The sequence below is a fragment of the Cnephaeus nilssonii genome (assembly GCF_951640355.1).
Source record: "Cnephaeus nilssonii genome assembly, chromosome: 18".
Lineage (NCBI taxonomy): Eukaryota > Metazoa > Chordata > Mammalia > Chiroptera > Vespertilionidae > Cnephaeus > Cnephaeus nilssonii.
In genome coordinates, this window is record NC_137089.1 from 6,425,126 (window position 1) to 6,444,534 (window position 19,409).

General features: G+C 45.6%; 1 protein-coding gene across 25 annotated transcripts in view; it reads right to left on the reverse strand.

Annotated features, from left to right (window-relative positions):
- The window catches only part of LOC307114359 (uncharacterized protein), a 459,274-nt gene that overhangs the window by 195,975 nt on the left and 243,890 nt on the right, over positions 1–19,409 (reverse strand). For all 25 annotated transcript variants that reach the window (XR_013814981.1, XR_013814982.1, XR_013814983.1 and 22 more), the window contains one exon: positions 1,446–1,513. Coding sequence is in view for 4 of the 25 variants with exons in the window: in XM_079796705.1 (XP_079652831.1) it covers positions 1,446–1,513 (68 nt within the window). In the remaining 21 variants the exon portion in view is untranslated. The remainder of the gene's footprint in view (positions 1–1,445; positions 1,514–19,409) is intronic.

Below are 19,409 nucleotides of genomic sequence, written 5' to 3' on the forward strand. Positions count from 1 at the left end.
TTTTCAGGTCTTCTTATCTCCCCAGCCCAAGTCACACAATCTGGGCTCTTTTCATTCCTCATGCTATACTGTCCAGCAACTGGCTTTTCTTGCCTATGTCCATGCATGACACAGGCTGGCATGCTCTGCAGCCTTAGCTCCAATGAACTCTCTGTTTTGTTTGATTTCTAGCCAAAAGCCAGCAACTCCCTGGGTTTTACTCCCAGTTGCTCAAATAAATAAGCCAAATGTTAATTTGTTGCTCATTGATTACGATTAAGTGCAGAGGTGTTGTCACCGGAAATATTAATGGTTTTCTAGGAGCCCGCAGTGGCACCGTAGTGGTATTGGGTTTTGTTTTGCTTTGGTTTACTGGGGGCGGAGGGGGGGGGGATACCCCTTTTTCAATGTCCATTATCTCATTTGATTCTCTGAAGAGCTTGGCAAAGTAGAAAGAACAGGAATTGTGATCTGTGTGTCATGGGGTGGAGGAAACCGAGCACAGAAAAGTTAAGTCGCTTGCCCACGGCCACTCGGCTCAGAAAAAGCTAACGCAGCTAGAACTCGGGCAACCTGACCCCCAGTTCAGCAAACTTGGGAGTGGCTCCACTTCCCATGTGTCAGCATGTGGGATGGTAATGATGTGTATGATATGTTTTCATAGACAATTTCTGGGTTATCCAGAAGGCTTTCCATGTGATCAAATATGTCAGTAACATGCTATACTGTATCACTGTTAGAGATTCACTGTGCTGATTAGCCGATGAAAGCCTCTAAGAAGTACTGCTGTACAAGATGTACACTTCTTTTGTTGTTGTTTGTTTGCTAATCCTCCCTCGAGGATATTTTTCCATTGATTTTTAGGGAGAGTAGAAGAGAGAGAGAAACATCGATGTGAAAGAAACATATCAATTGGTTGCCTCTTGCACAAGACCCCACTAGAGAGGAGTCTGCAACCAAAGTATGTGCCCTTGACCAGAATCAAACCCGGGACCCTTTGGTCCACAGGCCGATGCTCTATGCCAAACTGGCTAGGGCTAGATGTACACATTTTTGACCCAGAATTGTCTGAACACATTCGACCACGAGGAGGCAAGGGCAAAAGCAGAGAAACCATGTGCCAACAGCACGGGTAAGAGTCAGGGGTGCTTGGGTGAAAAGGAAAACTGCTAGAGTGAGAAGAACGTATTTCAGGGGTAGAGCCCCCCACATTGCTGGTGGACAGGACGTAATCAGGGGAACTAGAAAAAAGAGGAGGCAAGGAGGATTCAGAGATGCTAGGTCTGAGCAACGATATGAAGAGAATGGCCACTTCCTGCAGGAAGCTCTCCTGGACTAACAAGCCCACCCTTCCATTGTAGTCTCTCACTGCACCAGAACCCTGGTCTTCGGAGACTGCACAGTTTTAGTCTGATCTTTGTTGATAAAAATTTTGAAAATACCTGAGCTTAGAATGTTTTACTTACTAAAGTCCGCCCTCTACATTCTCAGGTGCCGCATCCATCGATTCAACCAACCGCCGATCAAAAATGGTCTGAAAAATATAAGGTTACATTGTTGTTAGGCTGAACTATACGTGGACTAGGAGGGCTCGCAGTGGCTGCATCTGTAATGAACATGTACAGACGTCTTTATTGTCATTATTCCCTAAACAAAACAGTATAACCAGTATTTGCACAGCACTCACATTGTTTTAGGTATTGTAGTAATCTAGAGATGATTTAAAGTATACAGGAGGATGTGCATGGGCTATATGCAAATGTTATGCCATTTTAAATATATATATATATATATCGATTTTGGAGAGGAAGGGAGAGGGAGAGAGAGATTGAAACATCAATGATGAGAAAGAATCATTGATCAGCTGCCTCCTACACGCCCCACACTGGGGATTGAGCCCGCAACGTGGGCATGTGCCCTGACCGGAATCGAACTGTGACCTCCTGGTTCATAGTTTGATGCTCTACCATTGAGCCACGCTGGTTGGGCTGTTATGCCACTTTTTTACAAGGGACTTGAGTCTCTATAGATGTGGGTATCTCTGGCGGATGCTGGCGCTGATCCCCTGTGGATACCAAGGGACGACTATTCCATGTCCCCAGCTTCTAGCACACTACAGGCACTCAATCAATAATTGCTGAATACATGAATGAACGGAGACTTAGTAAATGCTTAACAAACTGTCGATCTCCTGTTACTAAACGATCTAGCATGCAGGTATGATTAATATTACCAATCAATTTAGTAGACTGTGGGGAATTGGAGGGTAGTGGAGGAGTCACTGCTGACAGTTAGGAGAGGATGGTCAGAAAAGTCTAGTCTGAACGTGAGTCCTTGGGCAAGTCCTTTCCCTTCCTCTGATTCCAGTTCTTCCGAATCCCACTTCACGAGGGGTAGGATAATATGATTTCCATTAACCCTGCGTCCTTGCCGCCCAGGAGTCTATTGGAAGCCGTGGCCTGTGGCCTTGGGAATGTGATGCGCGACACTGCCCCACAGGCCGTGTCTGATCAAGTGCTCCACCAGCTAGCACAGCTTAAGTCCTTCAGGCACCAGAAGAGAGGGGTGCATTGGGGCTGGAGTCACCAGGAAGGCTTCCTCCTTCCAAGAGCTTGGATTTCAGATGAAGCTGGTGCTATTCGGTGGGGGAGGAAAAGCATCCTTTTTGGTTTTCATCACTCCCAGTCCAATGGGCAGGACTACCGTAGGGGCTTGCCCCTTACCTGCTCCCAAAGGACCACTGAGCCACTTGCTCTTCTAGACCTCACTGCTCTCTGAACCTTGCTTGGTACATTGCCTTTCTTTTCTCGTCTAGTTAGGAGTAGACAAAGATACCCTTCCCATCTGGACCTTTCTTAAACCATTCACCCGAAAGGCTGGTCTCAGGTTCCAGGATCGGGGCAGCTTGCTTGGCCAGAGGCCCCGCCACGGTGCACGGAACAGGCCCACATGATTTCCCTGGCTCTCGCTATGAGGGCTCTCCCTGAGAAAGCTACTGGGCAAGTCATTTTTGGTTTCAGTTCGTCCCTTTTTCTTTTCCACTTGGTCGCCCAGGGTAACATCTACCCTGAGAGTTTCTCCCCCCCGGGGACCATCCACTCCAGCACAGCTTGCTTGCCTGGGTGCAGATGTTCTCAGCCCCCAGTGCTTCCTTTCCCCAGAAGAGGTCACTCCTTGATTAAGAAAACTAGCAGTTTTTACCCCAACCCCCAGCCCCCCGCTGCCATTCAATACAAATTTCTTCTCCTAGTGAATAACCAAAGCCCAAATGGCCATTTAATCTTTACTAATGTTTTCACCATTGATTTTATCATCATTGTTATTCTGAAAAAATACTCATTGCACTGTGTGGTGATTATCACATCAGTCTTTGCAGAGATCTCAGCATGACAATCATTTTATTTCCTCCTCAAACTGACACTCTTGCTACTACGAAGGGCAAAGAGATGAACTGGCTTACATCAAGATTAGCAACAGCATGCCCGGCAGGTGTAGCTGAGTGGTTGAGTGTCTACCTAAGAACCAGGAGGGTCAAGGTTCGATTCCAAGTCGTGGCACATGCCCAGGTTGCGGGCTCAATCCCCAGTAGGGGGTGTGCAGGAGGCAACCAATTGATGCTTCTCTCTCATCATTGATGTTTCTATCCCTCTCTCCCTCTCTCCTCCTTTCTGAAATCAGTTAAACATATATACACTGAGTGGCCAGATTATTATGATCTCTGAATGCATAATAATCTGGCCACTCAGTGTATGTTCTATATAATAAAAGGCTAATATGCAAATTAGCAGGTGTTCAACCAGCAGGCAGGCCAGCCAACTGCCCATGTTCCCTCCCCCTGGCTAGGCTGGCCGGACCCCACCCATGCACGAATTCATGCACCGGGATACACACACACACACACACACACACACACACACCCCACACACCACACACACACACACACACACACACACACACACTGAGTGGCCAGATTATTATGCGTTCAGATATCATAATAATCTGGCCACTCAGTGTATTTTTTTTAAAGACTATCAACAGCAAAGATTAGCAGAGACCTTTGGTGTTGAGACCTACTCCTGATGACAAGTATTGAAAGAAAAGGCATCAGGGTTTAATTGGCTGGGCCACCTTTCTAAGGCAGGAGTGAAAGGCTGGAACATAGTAGTCATTCAAGGTGAGAAGCACCATCCTGTGAAGACGGACAGATAATCAGGGAGGTGATTTGAAAGCCAGTGGCTGGGCTAGCGGGTAGCTTAACAGTCTTTTCATCTTCAAGATTCCCAGAAAGTAAACAATGGCAACCAAGCTACAAAGACAATGGCAGCAGAAAAGCCATACCTAATCATCATGGGATGGAATAAAAGATCGGGCCACGCACCACTGATTCTTTGTCATTGAATGAAGTGCCTGAGGTGCTTAGTATGTCATTCTGAGTTCTTGCTTTCAAGTAACATGTGGAGAAAAAGAATGGGAGGGAAGGGGGCAGGTAAGGGATTAACAGAGGCTCACAGCAACCAGAGGGTTAGAAAACCAGAACCATTACAAGTCTAGTGATTAAAGAGGGGGAAGTTCAACAATGATCTTGGAGAAAGAAGGGAGAATGGAGCTGAATACCACCATCAAAGCTGCCTTAGTTGTGAATGAATTGCAAGTAACCATTTAGCCTTGGAACATACACCCAGGCTTCAAAATCCCAGACACAAAAGTCATACAACCAAGACCTTAAATCTGAGAATTACCCTTCACTTATCAAATTCCAGCAGGTGCTAGGGAGACCTCACCCAAGCCAATACGCACCAGAATGACAGAAAGCTACAATCTCATCAAACAAGATCTTCAATTGGGAACAAGTCTCATAGCTTCAATGATTTGGTTTCTTGGCAAGAGCCAAAAAATGCTGAGTCCCCCTCCCTGGTAGTAGCAGAAACCTGGGAGAAGTCATAGGTGGGGTGGACCGTATGCTCAGCACTCTTCTGCATGACACAGGACTTACCAAGGCGGGGGGGGGGGGGGAGATCAGAGATTTCATAAAGGCTTTATAAGCCACAGCCGCCTTCATAAAGACCAGTTGTTACCATCAGCTCTATAATAAAGGCTCAACAGAAAGGTTGGGGCTGGTCCCTTTCTGTGTTTCCCAGGTCTTGGAAAGCCCCAACAAGTTATCCTTCTTCATTACTCTTCATTCAGACCCATAGGGTTCCGCAAACATGCAGAGAATGCTCCATAGTGGGCCTCCAACAAAACTAGGGGCGTCTTAGCAAGTATTGCCTGAAAACTGTGCTTGAGTTTTAAGCCATGAAAAGCTTGCAGGTCGACACCTCTTCACCTGTTGCCCCGCCCCCCTCATCGCGGCTCCATCTGCCTTTTCACCATTTAGCCTCATTCCCTAAGAAAAATGGCTTCTTTCTGAAACCGGAATCCAGTGTTATGGGGAGGTATGAAGACTGATAGATAGATCAGAACGGCCCAACAGTATGAGCAGAACACTGGGACACATGGAACAAGTCAAGGGTATGCAGGACACTGCTCCCCTTAACCCTGAAGCCCCAGGGAAGTTGGTCCCTTTGAGCAGATTCTTCTCTTTGCCCTCTATCCTTTCTTATGTGTGTCAAGAAGTTTGAAAAACAGGGAGTATTGTCATAGATTTTTTGGGGAGACTTGGTAAAGCCTTTTGGAAGGACAACTAGGCAGTATTTATCAAAAGCCTCAAAAAATGCATGTCCTTTAAATCAGAAAGACCAGTACTAGTGACTTATTTCATGCTCACAATTTGTTGTGAAAATGTGAAAGTATAAAGATGTTCATCACAGAGTTGTTTTTAAGGAGGAAACATTAAGAAACAGCCTATAGGTCTACAAATGGGGATTTGGTTGAGGACATTCTGATATATTCACATTATGTAATATTTAGTAGTCATTCAAAATGGTATAAAAATATTTCATTAATCTGGCAGGAAGTTTATGATATCTTATTAAGTGGAGAAAAAGATTTCAAAATAATAGTTGGGATAGAATTGCATTTTTGTTTACATATATAACAAATTATAACAGTTATATACTCATAAATTTACCTATTACGAATATGATAAAAACTGGTGGAGTGATGGTATTGGAATAGCTTGGTGTAAAATTCCTACGTTGGTGATGTTATTGCCCGAAGTTTTGGCATTTTTGACATTAGGTAATTCTAAGGCCCTGAGCATAGAAAGAAGGTCTTTTCTGATGTAGGAGATCCTTCCTGCTGTCAGTCCCCAGGAAAAAGGTGTGTCTCAGACATTAAGCATTAATAAGAGAGATTCCTTTGCTGGGTCTTTTGTCCTCAAAAGTATATGAGACTCATAACCCTTGAGAGTGAAAGAGTCAAGGTATTCTCAAAGCTTAATTCTGAGTCATTTTGTTTGTGCAATCCCTTAGGAAGTTGCAAAATTTTTTTGTCCTTTTGATCTGTTCTGGGGAGCCAATAATAATGACAGTAATAACAGCCGTCTATGGGGTCGGGCTCTGCGTATCCCTTTTCTCCAGGCCTCCCCCAGCTGCGTGTGAAATGGAAGGGCACAGCCCTGTGTTGCAGGAAGGTTTAGCTCACATTCCTGAGCATGACACTAAGCCAGACGCTCTGCTCAGGCCTCTGCATAGATTCTCATCTGCTCCTCACCACAGCCTTTAGAAATAATGACATCACCTTCGCTGCACCACTGAAGACACTGATGCGGGGCAACAGAGAGACCAGTGACTTCCCCAAGGCCACACAGCTTGTTCGTGGTGGACACGGAATTCACATTCAGGTAGTTCAGTCCTAGAAGCTCTGACTACTAATCTCTACTGCCAAACCCCAGAAACATGAGAAGGTGGTTAATCCACGTTCAGATTTATCCAAAATCAGGGAGCGGAACAACACCAACATGAAGGTGGCAGAGAGAGAGAAGGGGAAGCCATCCTCCCCGAATGGAAAGATGGACGCCGGTACTGCTGGCTTGGCCCCCACCACCCTGCTGCCCCCATGACTCTCCATCCAACTCGAACTTGGGCAACCTGCTTTCCATTTTACTAAGAGAGACTGTGTTCTTTAATAAGCCTGCGTCTGCCTGTGAAATGTGTCCAGTTGGTCCATTTGAAACCCCTTGTTAATCTTGGAACAGTGAGGTGCTGAGGTTACCAGGCTAAGGTGCTTCCAGCCTAACAGTAAACTTACCAAGTGTAAATTGCCCGACCTGTGTTGCTCAGTGGTTGAGCATCCACCTACGAACCAGGAGGTCATGGCTAGATTCCGGTCAGGGCACATACCCGGGTTGAGGGTTTCATCCCCAGTGTGGGGCGTGCAGGAGGCAGCTGATCAATGATTCTCCTTCATCATTGATGTGTCTATCTCTCTCTCCCTCTCCCTTCCCCTCTGAAATAAATTTAAAGCTATATATATGTATTTTAAAAGAAACTGTAAATGATGGACCATGGCAAACACGTGAACAGGGAGGAGGGTGCTCTCGGCTCTGTGGGGGAGAGGAGGGCCATGTCAAGCACAGCCTGTGGACACTTACATTTCTGTCACCGGCTGGCAGGCATCGTTCCCAACATGGTTTTAGATGCCACTGATCTACAAGAAGGAAGTACGTGGCCTTGCTGCTGGAGCAAGCTAAGACATCTGCGCAGGGATCTCTACGACCACAGACAGACATTCCCTGCAGCCATCCTCAGCCCGTCTCCCTGTCCATCAGCAGCAGTGACAACAGCCGAAGTGGCTGTCGGGAATCAAATGAGCCTGGACCATGGGCTGAGGCTGCCTTGAGACCCAGCACAATGTAAGAGTTCTACCTCGCACTTTACACTTCGCCTCTCCCAAAAGTTCCTTCAGCCAGATAGCAAACATACGCCTACATGCCCCACTCACATACACTCAAACACATACCCTCACACACGTGCACAGACTCTCTCAGAGCAAGTATTATTTTAAAATGCTTGAGGGCAGTGACCTGAGGGTCTATTGAACTTGAATTACCGCAGCAGCAATTTTCCTTTCAAGCCAACATCAGATCCGATACTGATGGCCCCGATGCTGTGTCACACTGAGTAAGGATTTCATGGGGCCTGCGTCAAATTGAGCCCAGCATGCGACAAATCCACAATCAGACTCCAGTAAACTCCTCTATCGCTCTTAGAATTGTGTCAGGAACTAATGCCCTGTCATTCAACTCCATCGGGCAATCATTGGGACTTCCTCCGATAAAGAAGGGAAGCGGGGAACCCACAGCTGACCTCCCCGGGGCTGTGAGGGGTCTCAGGCCCAGGAACTACCTTCCCCAGGATAAATATGTCTGAAGTTGCCTAACTTCCCCGCCTGACCTAATTAGTAAACACCTTCAAAGGGATCAGGCTGACTTTTGAGGCAAAGTCTGACACACACAGCAGAGGCGAGCAAATAAATATTGAAAGGGCACATCTGTGTAGGTGGAGCGGGGAGGGGAAAGCAGATTAGAAACAGAGAGGAGCTAATGTTGGGAGTTCTGTTGTGCAACTGTCCCTGCCCTTGCCCCTCCGCTGGCCAAACTCACCCTTTCTCCAGGGCTTCTGGGGACCTGGCCCCCTAGCCACCCAACCACCCAGTCTCCAGAAAGAACTACCCAAGACATGGACTCACCCTGACCAGAGCCCTGGCCACTGGATACCATGCTGGTTTGGGATGTTAGAAGTGAACGAGATCTAGCTAATGGAACAGAACAGTGCCACTGAGTGTCCGTGCAGGTGGCTGCTAACGGTGTTGCTGCTGTTTTAATCCATCCAATGCTGGCCCTTCAGGCGCGACCAGCAGTTCTCCACTGCACCTCTGCAGAGCCAGCCCTTCTATAGCGTATCCTGATCCTTCATGCTTTTTCAGTGGCTGGAACAGCAACTAATGAGACCTCCCGGGTCACACAAAGGCTTCAAAGGAATCCAAGTCCATGGTGCAGTGCAGTACCGATGAGCTACATCATTCCACCTCCACGGTTAACCTCCAGGAGGGCCTGGGGCAGAAACTTTGGCGTCACTGGATTTAAACCACCAAAGCCATACTTGGAGTTGAAGTTCAGTTCTCTGGAGGAGACCAGATGGGTAGACCGATATCAGCTTCTTTAATACATGGGATTGCACATGTCCCAGGGATAAATATGTCTAAATATTACTTTTCTCATTTCCCAGAGGAAGCTGAGATCTAAGTACATCAGATGGGCCACATATACTCCAGTCTGCTTTGTGTTGTGTTTGTTGTTTATTGATTTGGTTTGGCTTTCCTGCTGTACCATGTATATGATTATTCACTCAGCAAAAACTGTAAAATACTTGAAGTCAAGAATCTTGTCTGTCCTCTTTCTACTGTTTTCACAGCTGAGAACTGGATCAATATTCATGCATTTGTTCATCCATTCATCCATTCACTCAATATACATTTATCATACATTAGGGATACAACAATGAATAAGACCAAAAAGTTACCTGTTATCATGAAGTTTACATTTTAGCTGAGAGTGACAATCAATCAATAAAGAAGCATACTAATGAAAGAAGGAAGAAATGGAGGAAAAAGGAAGGAAGAGGAGAGGGAGGAAATAAGTAAATTATCAAAACCTCATGAATGTCCCACAGAGAACTGGGATTGAAGATGTAATGAGGAGAGGCAGGGTGGCATCATGGATTCAGCATTCAGGACAGGATTCTCGAAGGAGGTGACCTTTACACTGAGATCTGAACGACAAGGGGGACTCCATAGAAGATCTAAGGGAAGAGATTGCAGTCAAGGAGACTAGGCAAGCCCTGAAGTGAGAATGAACTTTAAGGGTTCAAAGAGCTGAGAAAAGGCCAGTGTGGCTTGAGCAGGTCAGTGAGTGAGGGGGAATTACACAAGATGATGTCATTGGAGTAGGTAGGAGCCAGGTGACACAGGGTTTTGTAAGCCAGGGTTAGACCCATTCATCAAATATTTGTTGATTGAATAAATGCACAGGCCTTGAAACACTGAGAGAATGTAAGTACCAATTGCCATTCAGGAGTTGACAGTTGCGTCAGAAAGATGAAAGAAATCTACAACTCTTCACTCAAGAAATGTTTACTGAAGCCCCAGTGTGTACCAGGCACTGCGGCAGATAAGAGGGACACCAGGGTGAGTAAGCCACACTCCCTGCCTTCAACCAGCTCACAATTTTAAGGAGAGACGAGCACAGTACAGAGCAGCGAGGAAGCACTATGTGAACAATTGGAAAGCATCCATCTCAGTTTGAAAAAAGTCAAGGCAAAAGTTAAGACAGCATGCACATTAAAATAAAAAGTCAAGGAAAAAGCTGAGGCAGCCAAGATGAAAGAGTTCAGAGATCGGTTGGACCCTGCAGGCTGGAAAAGGTCAGGGAAAATTTGCATAGAGAATATTGGACTTGAGCAGGATCTTCAGGAATGCATGGAACTTGGAGATAAGAAGGAGGGGTTCCGGGCTAAATAACAAACTCACACAGGTTTAAATCAAAGGTAAAAACTCAAGTGGGGCATTCCAATCTCCCCATAGCCTCTACTCTTCCCAACCAGCACCTTCTCTGCACACATATCTACTCTCCATGCTCATCCTCCCTTTGGGCTAAAACAGAACTGAAATTACCTCCTAACCATTTCCCACATTGCTTAGCATCCTACTCACTCCGAAATGAAAGTGTGACCCCCTCCCCCTTCTAAGTAAGAAGACCATGTATAGCTTCCTGATGGTTGACTATCCCATGAAGGGATTCCTAATTATACCGTATGTTTCATCTTGGGACAGTTCTTTTCCTTGGCAAAAAGATCCCTCCTTAAGTGCAATGGAAGTTTGCCTCCTTGATACAGCTATTCATTGATCCTAATTTTAATCTCTAAAGAATTTTGCTCAAATATGATTGGGTCTGAATCAATACCAAAACCCTCAGAGCATATAACAATAAGCATTGATTTCTCACTCATGACCCTATGGACTGCTGGAAAGGCTCTGTTGCCTGCGGCAGGGTGGTGGGCATGGCTGTCTCTCATCCTCCTTTGGGACCAGGCCAACTGGGACATGCTGTTATTATGGTGATGGCAGAAATACAGGAGAGTATTTGAGTTACAGGCACTCCGTAACTTCTGCCTACATTTCATTGGTCAAACGAAGTCATTGATCCAAGTCCAATGTCAAAAAAAGTATTCAAGAGGAGAGTACACTCTGCCCACCATGGCAGGAATAGAGACAATGAGATGCAAATTGCAGCCAATCATTTAATTCACCATAGAAGTTACAAAGAATTCATCCCACTTCTCCCACTATTGTCAAATCTCAGAAGGTAGAGCTTGTGCCCCTACAAACATCTTTACTTTCCAAGTTAAGTTTCCTTAACTTCTTTTCCACGGGGTTTTCAGAACTCTTCTCCTTGCTCTGATCTGAACACATTCTAGTTTGTTAACATTTCTAGTTAATTTTGTCCATCAGATGTGGTCATGGCATTGTCTTCCAGTGGGGATTTGCCAGTACAGGAAAGTGGGTGCATCTGTTAGAATTTGATGCCCAATAAGCACTCTAAAAGTAAGCTTATGATTCTGTGGGTAGGCCAGGCAATTTCTCTAGTCTGGGCTGGGCATCAGGGCTCACTTGTGTGTCTGCAAACAATCAGATGGCAGATGGGCGAGATGTTGGTTGGTATAGGATGGCCTCGGCTAGGATACTGGGGTCTCTCACCACCTGGTCTGTATTCCTCCAGAAGGCTAGCCAGGATTATTTACACATTGGTATCAGGGATCAAGGATCCAAGAATGGAGGCTGCATGCTTGAGGAATAGATTCAAATGGCACAAATCCCTTCTACCACATTCTACTGACCAAAGCAAATTACAGGGCCAACCCAAAAACAAAAAGCTAATATGCGAAAACATTGCTGTGTGTCTATGGCAGCCCTCACAGTGCTGGGCACACAGCTGGTCCTCTGTTGCCACATAAAGTCACGCAAAAATAATCTACACTCAATGCAACACAATTCCAATGAGATAAATCAATGGTCCATGCATTTTTTTCCAGTTAAGTCCTTTTTTAAGATTAAATATGCCCAGCTGGTGTTAGTGTCAACCCCTGAACCAGGAAGTCACTGTTTGATTCCCAGTCAAGGCACATGCCTGGGTTGGGGGCTCAGTCCCTGATGGAAGGTATGTAGGAGGCAACTGACTGATGTTTCTCTCTTATTTATGTTTCTATCTCTCCCTTTCTCTCACTCTAAAATCAATTGAAAATATATATAATAAATAATTTTAAAATAAAGATTAAGTACTACATGAAAATCCAACATGGAAACCAGATGAACATGGAACTACTTTAGCTAGAAGAGGGGACATTCCTGAAGCTCTTCCTCCTACTCAACTTCTCCAGTCTCCATCTCCCCTAAGGTATCTCAGGCCTCCTTGGAGGCCATGGAACAAAATTTAAAAACCATTGAGTGAAGCCAGCTTTGTGAAAAGGGATCCTCCGTAAGCAATGCATTTCACAGGGTGACTCAGAGCACACAGCCTGAGATAACTGAGTCAACGGTTTCTCAACACGACCTCACCTTCAGTGAAATACACTCTGTTTTCTATTCTTTTAATTTTGAAATGTTGGTCATGAACTACTAAATTGATTTTATAACCCACTACACAGGTCATTCCCCACAGTTAGAGACCAATGGACCGGATGACCTCTTGGAGAAATATTTCAACATTAAAACTATTGACCTATGGTTCCATGTCTTCCATATCCTCGATTTCCATTATTTATTCTCAGGAATGAGGAGAGTCTGGTGATGGGCACCACCAAAAAGAGTAGAAGTTAAGTTCTAGATAAGCCATAATGATGTTCCCAGAATAATGGAGACCACATGACCTCGTGGACACTAACAAAATGAGATGAGACTTATAAGAGTTCACTAGAGGGTCTGACTACCTAAGTTAAATTGTGCCAATGATAGCCTGAGTTACTTGGAACTTATTACTTAATCTATGGACACCTCAATAATTATCTCTTCTGATATTTAGGTCTAATATTAATATCTACCCTCCAGATTACTAATAGCATTAAATAAGATAGTATATAATGGGCTTAGCACAGCCAGGAACACAGTGTCAGGGTTCTCTAAAATTAATAAGGAAGTAGGTGGATTTTTCTCCCCAAAGTAGTGGGCTCAATAATAAGACAAGAGAATGATTGCTGTCTCTGGCCCCTGCCCCTATTTTACTACTCAGAGGGATCTGAGTTCAAATTCTTGTTCTGCCATTTAAGAGTTGTGGTCTTAACAGTGGTCTTGGATAACTCAGACTTTCTGAGCCTCAATATTCTCAACTGAGTAATGGAAATAACAAAACCTACCTATGAGGTTAGTTGAAATAATAAAGGTAAAACAGCTGGCACAGTGTCTGCTGCATAGCAAATGCTCAATAAAAAAGGAAGACCCAGAGAGAAAGAGATCCTGATAACATCCAGAAAAAAAAAAATCAAAGTGCTTTGAAAGCAACTGTTCATATTTTGAAAATAACTGAAAAACATTCAAGTTGTGTAACAAACAGCCAACCACAAGCCAAATCACTTTGGTTATCTCAGCTATGATTTAGTCATCTAAAATGCAGAGCCCTACCAAGAAGTTCCAACAACATGAAGTCACAAAATTCATCACTCTTTGGTGTGTGTGTGTGTGTGTGTGTGTGTGTGTGTGTGTGTGTTGCATCTGCTTGGCTGAGCAAACACAACTTCTTCTTGGTGCCACAAAATTGGTTGGGGTTTCATAACAATTAAGGCAAGTCTCTACCATCAAGAAATCTATATAATCAATATCTCAACCTCACTCCCCTTTTTACTGAGCACTTACTATGTGCCAGGTATTTTTACAGACATTACTTCACCTAATCCTCTGAGCAACCTGAGCACACAAGGTGGTTTGTTTTTTTCCTTTGTAATATATTTTTATTGATTTCAGAGAGGAAGGGAGAGGGAGAGAGAGACAGAAACATCAATGATGAGAGAGAATCATTGATCGGTGCCTCCTGCAAGCTCCATACTGGGGATCGAGCCCACAACCCAGGCATGTGCCCTGACAGGGAATTGAAACCGCGACCTCCTGGTTCATAGGTCGATGCTCAACCACTGAGCCACACTGGCTGGGCCACACAGGGTTTTTTATTCCCATTTGACAGTTGAGAATCCTGAGGCCATGTAACTGTTAAGAGGCAGAGCAAGAATGTGAACCCAGACCTCTCTGTCAAAGCCAAAGTCCTCTGCCACTTCCCAAGCCTACTCCCACAGATTAGTCATAGATGTAGGTAAAGGTCAACAGATAGAACATGACATACGAACTGCCTAGTCCCTCTATGTGTACATCTGAGTGGGGTAGGATAGGGGTTAAGAACAAGGACTTCAGACTTGGCCAGACCTCGCCTCAAATTCTTGCTCTACCACTGATAACTCTAACATTCAAGAGACAGAGATGATCAGATGGATATGTGATATAAAGCTTTGTAAATGCATACACACACCACCACCACCACCATCACCATAGACTCAGCGCTGAGAGGCACCTTAGAGAACATCCAATCCAATCTCCTTTGCCGTTGAGAGAGCCAGCACTGGGTGACAATGAGAGAATCTGGGTGCTCCTGCCTGAGGTCCCACAGGCAAAGAGAACAGTCACGATTCAAACAAGCGCCACCAGAACCCCACCCCTGCCCAGTGCTCTATCTAGAGCCCCACCCCAGCTCTCTGTACAAATGTGCGCAACTTTTCCAGTGTACTCCCCAAATCAGAGGAAACGCCTGGCCCCGATAAGGCAGATTCTGCAGAAGAAAGCCTATCTCCTTTGGAGATTTTTGTCTGTCTGCTCATTCGCAGAGGTCACAAGAAGGGCAGGGGAATTCTCTCATGACGTGACTCCTGGGTCTCCACACCCAAGAATGCAGGAAGGTTTAAACAAATCACACCTCCGGCAAGAATTCAGACAGGCTCCCCCATACATTCTGAGCTTTTTTCCCCCCTAGTGAATGCCATCAGCTGTTCCGTTGCTAAGAGACTGGAGTGGGTGGGAAAGGCCAATGGCCATATTTTTCCAACTTATCTGCAAAAACAGTTATGCCTTTGCCCCCTCCTGGGCTTGGGCTTCTTAAGAACAGGATATGACAAGCAGGCCCATGGAGAGAGTGAGAGTACTTTTTTTCAAGAAATGAACCGAGTTTTTCCTGGACACCGGTGTCATCCAGCAGAGTGCTGGCTGATTTCGGATCTGATGCAATGTTTGGGAAAGAGCTGCTGAGCAAACATGACTCAACAAAATATTTGGATCTGCATCCCTATCTCTTGGGGAGATGCACTTATCAGCACCAACAAGTGCCATGGTGTTGGTCAGAGTGTCGGGCTGCGTTGGTCATCGGAGAATTTAAAAGGAATTATAAAAACCGGCCGGGGTTGTGGGGAGGTGAGCATTTGAATCACTCCGGGACTTTCCTTTTCGGTTGCATTCCAATCGGACAGACCTAAGCCTGGCAGAGCCCTGCCATTGCTCAATGTCAAAAACATTCGCCTGGAATGCGAGACATGTGAACTTGGACACCCCCTGCAGCTTCCCTGTGTGGCCCCGCTTGCTGCATCACTATAAACACCCCACCCCACCCCCCGCCCGAGGTCCTGAGCGCAGAGACAGAGCCCGCTGGGGCCAGGGGAGCGGGGAGGTGGCACATTTCACACGAAGGAAGGCAGGGACACAGAAGTGAGCATTCCTCCCCCAAGGTCTTCGCACAGATTCACAGTCCACTCTGATGAGCAGAGCAGAGATGGAAAATGAGCCCTTGGGAACAGACTGGTGGATTATTTTGCCCTTAGAAGAAAGCAAGAATGGTGGATTTTTTTTTGGCTTTAGAAGAAAGCAAGAATGTGAATTAACTTCCTCCTTCTCTGGGCTTGTACCTGGCAGTTTGAGGCAGAAAAAAAAAACCACACACACACAAACAAACAACTGCTACAATCGCTTCTTTCCAAAGAACTCTAAGAGTGATATACATGGATCTCTAATTGCCTGCTCTGTCCTCTGCCCAGGGACCCCTCCCACCTTGGCTTAAATAGTCAAGGTAGCAGCCCTTACCACATTAGTATAAATGAGAACATAACTCAGCACACCCAAAAGCCCATTTAGAAGCTGCAGCATGTTCCACAGCTCAGTGCCCCTGACAGCAAAGACCTAACAGCTGGCAGACCTCTTGGGGAGTAACCATATACAAATCACATGAGCCCCTTTTCCACCCCCAAAGCTGGCACCGAAGAAAGGAAGGCGTCACAGGCAATGTGCCATCCACAACAGAGAACGGCGGAGTTGAGTGCAGGGTCCCATGCACAAGGGTCAGGACACACAGATCTGAGAGAATAAAACACTTAACCTAAACCGGACAGGCGGATGCTAGGAACTTGATGGCTTTGTCCGATTGAACTTTCACAACAGCCAACGAGGTGCCTTACAATGCCTTTTCAGATGTACCATCTGTAGGGCACAGGAGTCAACACAGCCTCGGAAGTCCCTGCTCCACGGAAGGTGACACTTGCTGCGAAAAGAGTGATGATCCCTCAGGCTAGCTGTCACAGATGGTGCAATCCTTCACACAGGACAGCAATTAGCTGAAATAACGCCAAACCCTTGTCACCCTTCATTCCTAATTGCCCATCTGGGCTGGCAGATTTGTTTACCAAAAAGGCACTTGGAGTAGCAAGTAAAAGGGCTGTTCAAAGAAGATTCTAGAATCCAATTGAGTGTGTCTTTTTTGGAAAAAGGGAAGGTGGGCAAGAGATCATAGGCAGGCTGAGACCAAAGGCAGGGAGTTCAGAATTGAGCTTATTGCCCTTTTAACCCCTGGAGCTGGGGAGGTGGAGGAGGAGGAAGGAGGGGTTCAGAGAGAGGATTGCAATACACCGACTTCAGGGCAGAGCCCATTGTTGTTTGGATGATGGACTGATGGTGTGACACAGACTTTTATTTATTAGTACCCTGGACATCAGGCTCCTTGTTCCTCCTTCACGGGCTGATAAAACTTGTGCAAGCCCCTGCGAGTCATTTCTCCCTCATGCGACAAAGCGCTGAACCCAGGGATGGTGTTCCGGGCCATGGCTGTGATTGATCTGTCACAAGGCAGGCTTTGGTCATATTGACATATCGTCAATAGCTAAAGCAATGTCACATGAATATCTAGATTTGCCTTTTGAGCAAGTAGTAAGAGACTGTGTTAAGTTCTTCCTTGCATTTTTGAGATCATGAATAATGCCATCTACTGTGAGTAGTTGCCCCTTAGGTAGAAAGATGCTTTGTCATCGGTTGAAGATCGAGGTGATCACTGCCAAGTTAAACTTTAACACTGTTTACGGGGCCTTTCGGAAAATCACCAAAAGAAAATTGTCAGCACTATGCTCCTGACGCCCAGCACAGTGCCAAGCACATAGTGGAATAAACTGGTGTTGGGTAAATCAGTGGCTCAGTGGAACTCAACTTTGATAGACTGAAAGGAGATCTTTCTCTAATCAAGTGTTGGAGATTGTGTCCAATAAGACCACCTGAGCCTGTCCATCGCTCTTGTCCCCTCCTCCTGTGTTTCCTATGAGGATCAATGTTGCTTCTTTTCTGTGAAATGCCTTTCCCCTCCACTTGCCTGGAAAACTCCTATTCCTAGTTTGAACCCTTCTCAAATATCTGCTCTGCTAAAAGCCTGTCCCTGCTGCAGCTCTAAGGAGCTCTGGTAACTTCCTCTTTTGCGGCCACCCTGATACTTGGCACACCGCACAGTGCCTGACAAATAGTATAATTTTGATTGATGAGCAAACGAATGAATAAAACGGTCGCTAAGAATACAATTGGAGTCGATGAATCTATAGCAATGAGGTGCCTACTAAGTATAAAGCACTGTCCTCTGCCTTTAGTTAGAATCACATTCCACATAAATGTCTTACTGGGTGGGGGCTGGGGAAGAATCTATAAAACGACAATCCGTGTAGCTTTTGTGGTACCAATCCCAAAGGGTTTGAATTGACCCCAAATAACGTTCTATAAAACTAAGGAGCCAGCCCTCACCCGTTTGGCCCAGGGGATAGACTTAAGGGTCCTGGATTTGATTCTGGTCAAGGTACCTCGGTTGCAGGCCCGATCCCTGGCCCTGGTCAGGGCCTGTGTGGGAGGCAACCAATCAATATGTCTATCACATCAATGTTTCTGTCTCTCCTCCTCCCTTCAGTCTCTCTAAAGATGGATGGAAAAAATAGCCTTGGGTGAGGATTAACAAAAAAATAAATTTTAAAAAGCAGCCAAAAGGAGCAGAAATGCCAATACCAGCCCTTAAACATTAACCATCCATCTCTGAAGGACTTCCACCCACTCTCTGAAAAATAACGGAAGCAGGAGCAGCCACCTTCCTCCTTTGGGGACAGCCTATGTTTTAAAATAAGGTTGGTCATTTTCACAAGTACCTTTGACTCATACAATTTGTCACCCAGACACATGTTTCCGCCGGGGCCTGTCCCTTTTCCCTTGGAAGAGGAAGAATCGCTCTAACCCAAGGGACCGCGACTTCAGGAGAAAGAACTGGTCTAGGGTGACATCCTCCAAAACAGAAGCCCAGGGACTTGAGTTAGACGCTTTAGGCACGTGGAAAAGCTAGACTGTCCAGAGGTTCCTCAACAACTTCCAAACTCAGTGGGCATCTAGACTCCTAATGCCCACCCTGGGCAGAAACCACGAAGATGGTGGAGTCCATTCTTCTCCTGTGGAGCCAACCTTTTTATTTTCCTCATGAAGGTCATGTGAACATTGAAGTCACAGCACATCCATGGCTTAGTGAGGAAGGCTCTCTGTCTGACCATGCAGGTTTCAGATCCCTAGTGAAATGTCTGGGAAGGGATACAGGGAACATTCCACTGTGGTTATCTCTGAGATGTGAATGGGATTGGAGGGTAATGGAAAGGAATTTTTACTATCTTCTCTATAAGCTCCTGGATAGTTTGATTTTTTCCCCCCCACCACAAACACATTAATTATAAAATTTTAAGCCTGGCCAGTGTGGCTCAGTGGCTAAACATCGACCTATAAGCAAACTAGGAGGTCACAGTTCGATTCCCAGTCAGGGCACATGTCCAGGTTGTAGGCTTGATCCCCAGTGCGGGGCGTGTAGGAGGCAGCCAATCAATGATTCTCTTTCATCATTGATGTTTCTATCTCTCTCTACCTCTCTCTCCCTTCCTCTCTGAAATCAACAAAAATACATATTCTAAATTTTTAAATAATAAATTTGTTAAAAATGAAGATACAAAATGGGGTTGGGCCACTTTGACTTCCAAAGCTCTCTTTGTCCCTGGCAGCACTCAGAAGCTGGGCTGGCTGATTGTCCCACTGCAGTCACGGAACCTCTGGGTCCAGATTCTCTGTCCATCAACTTT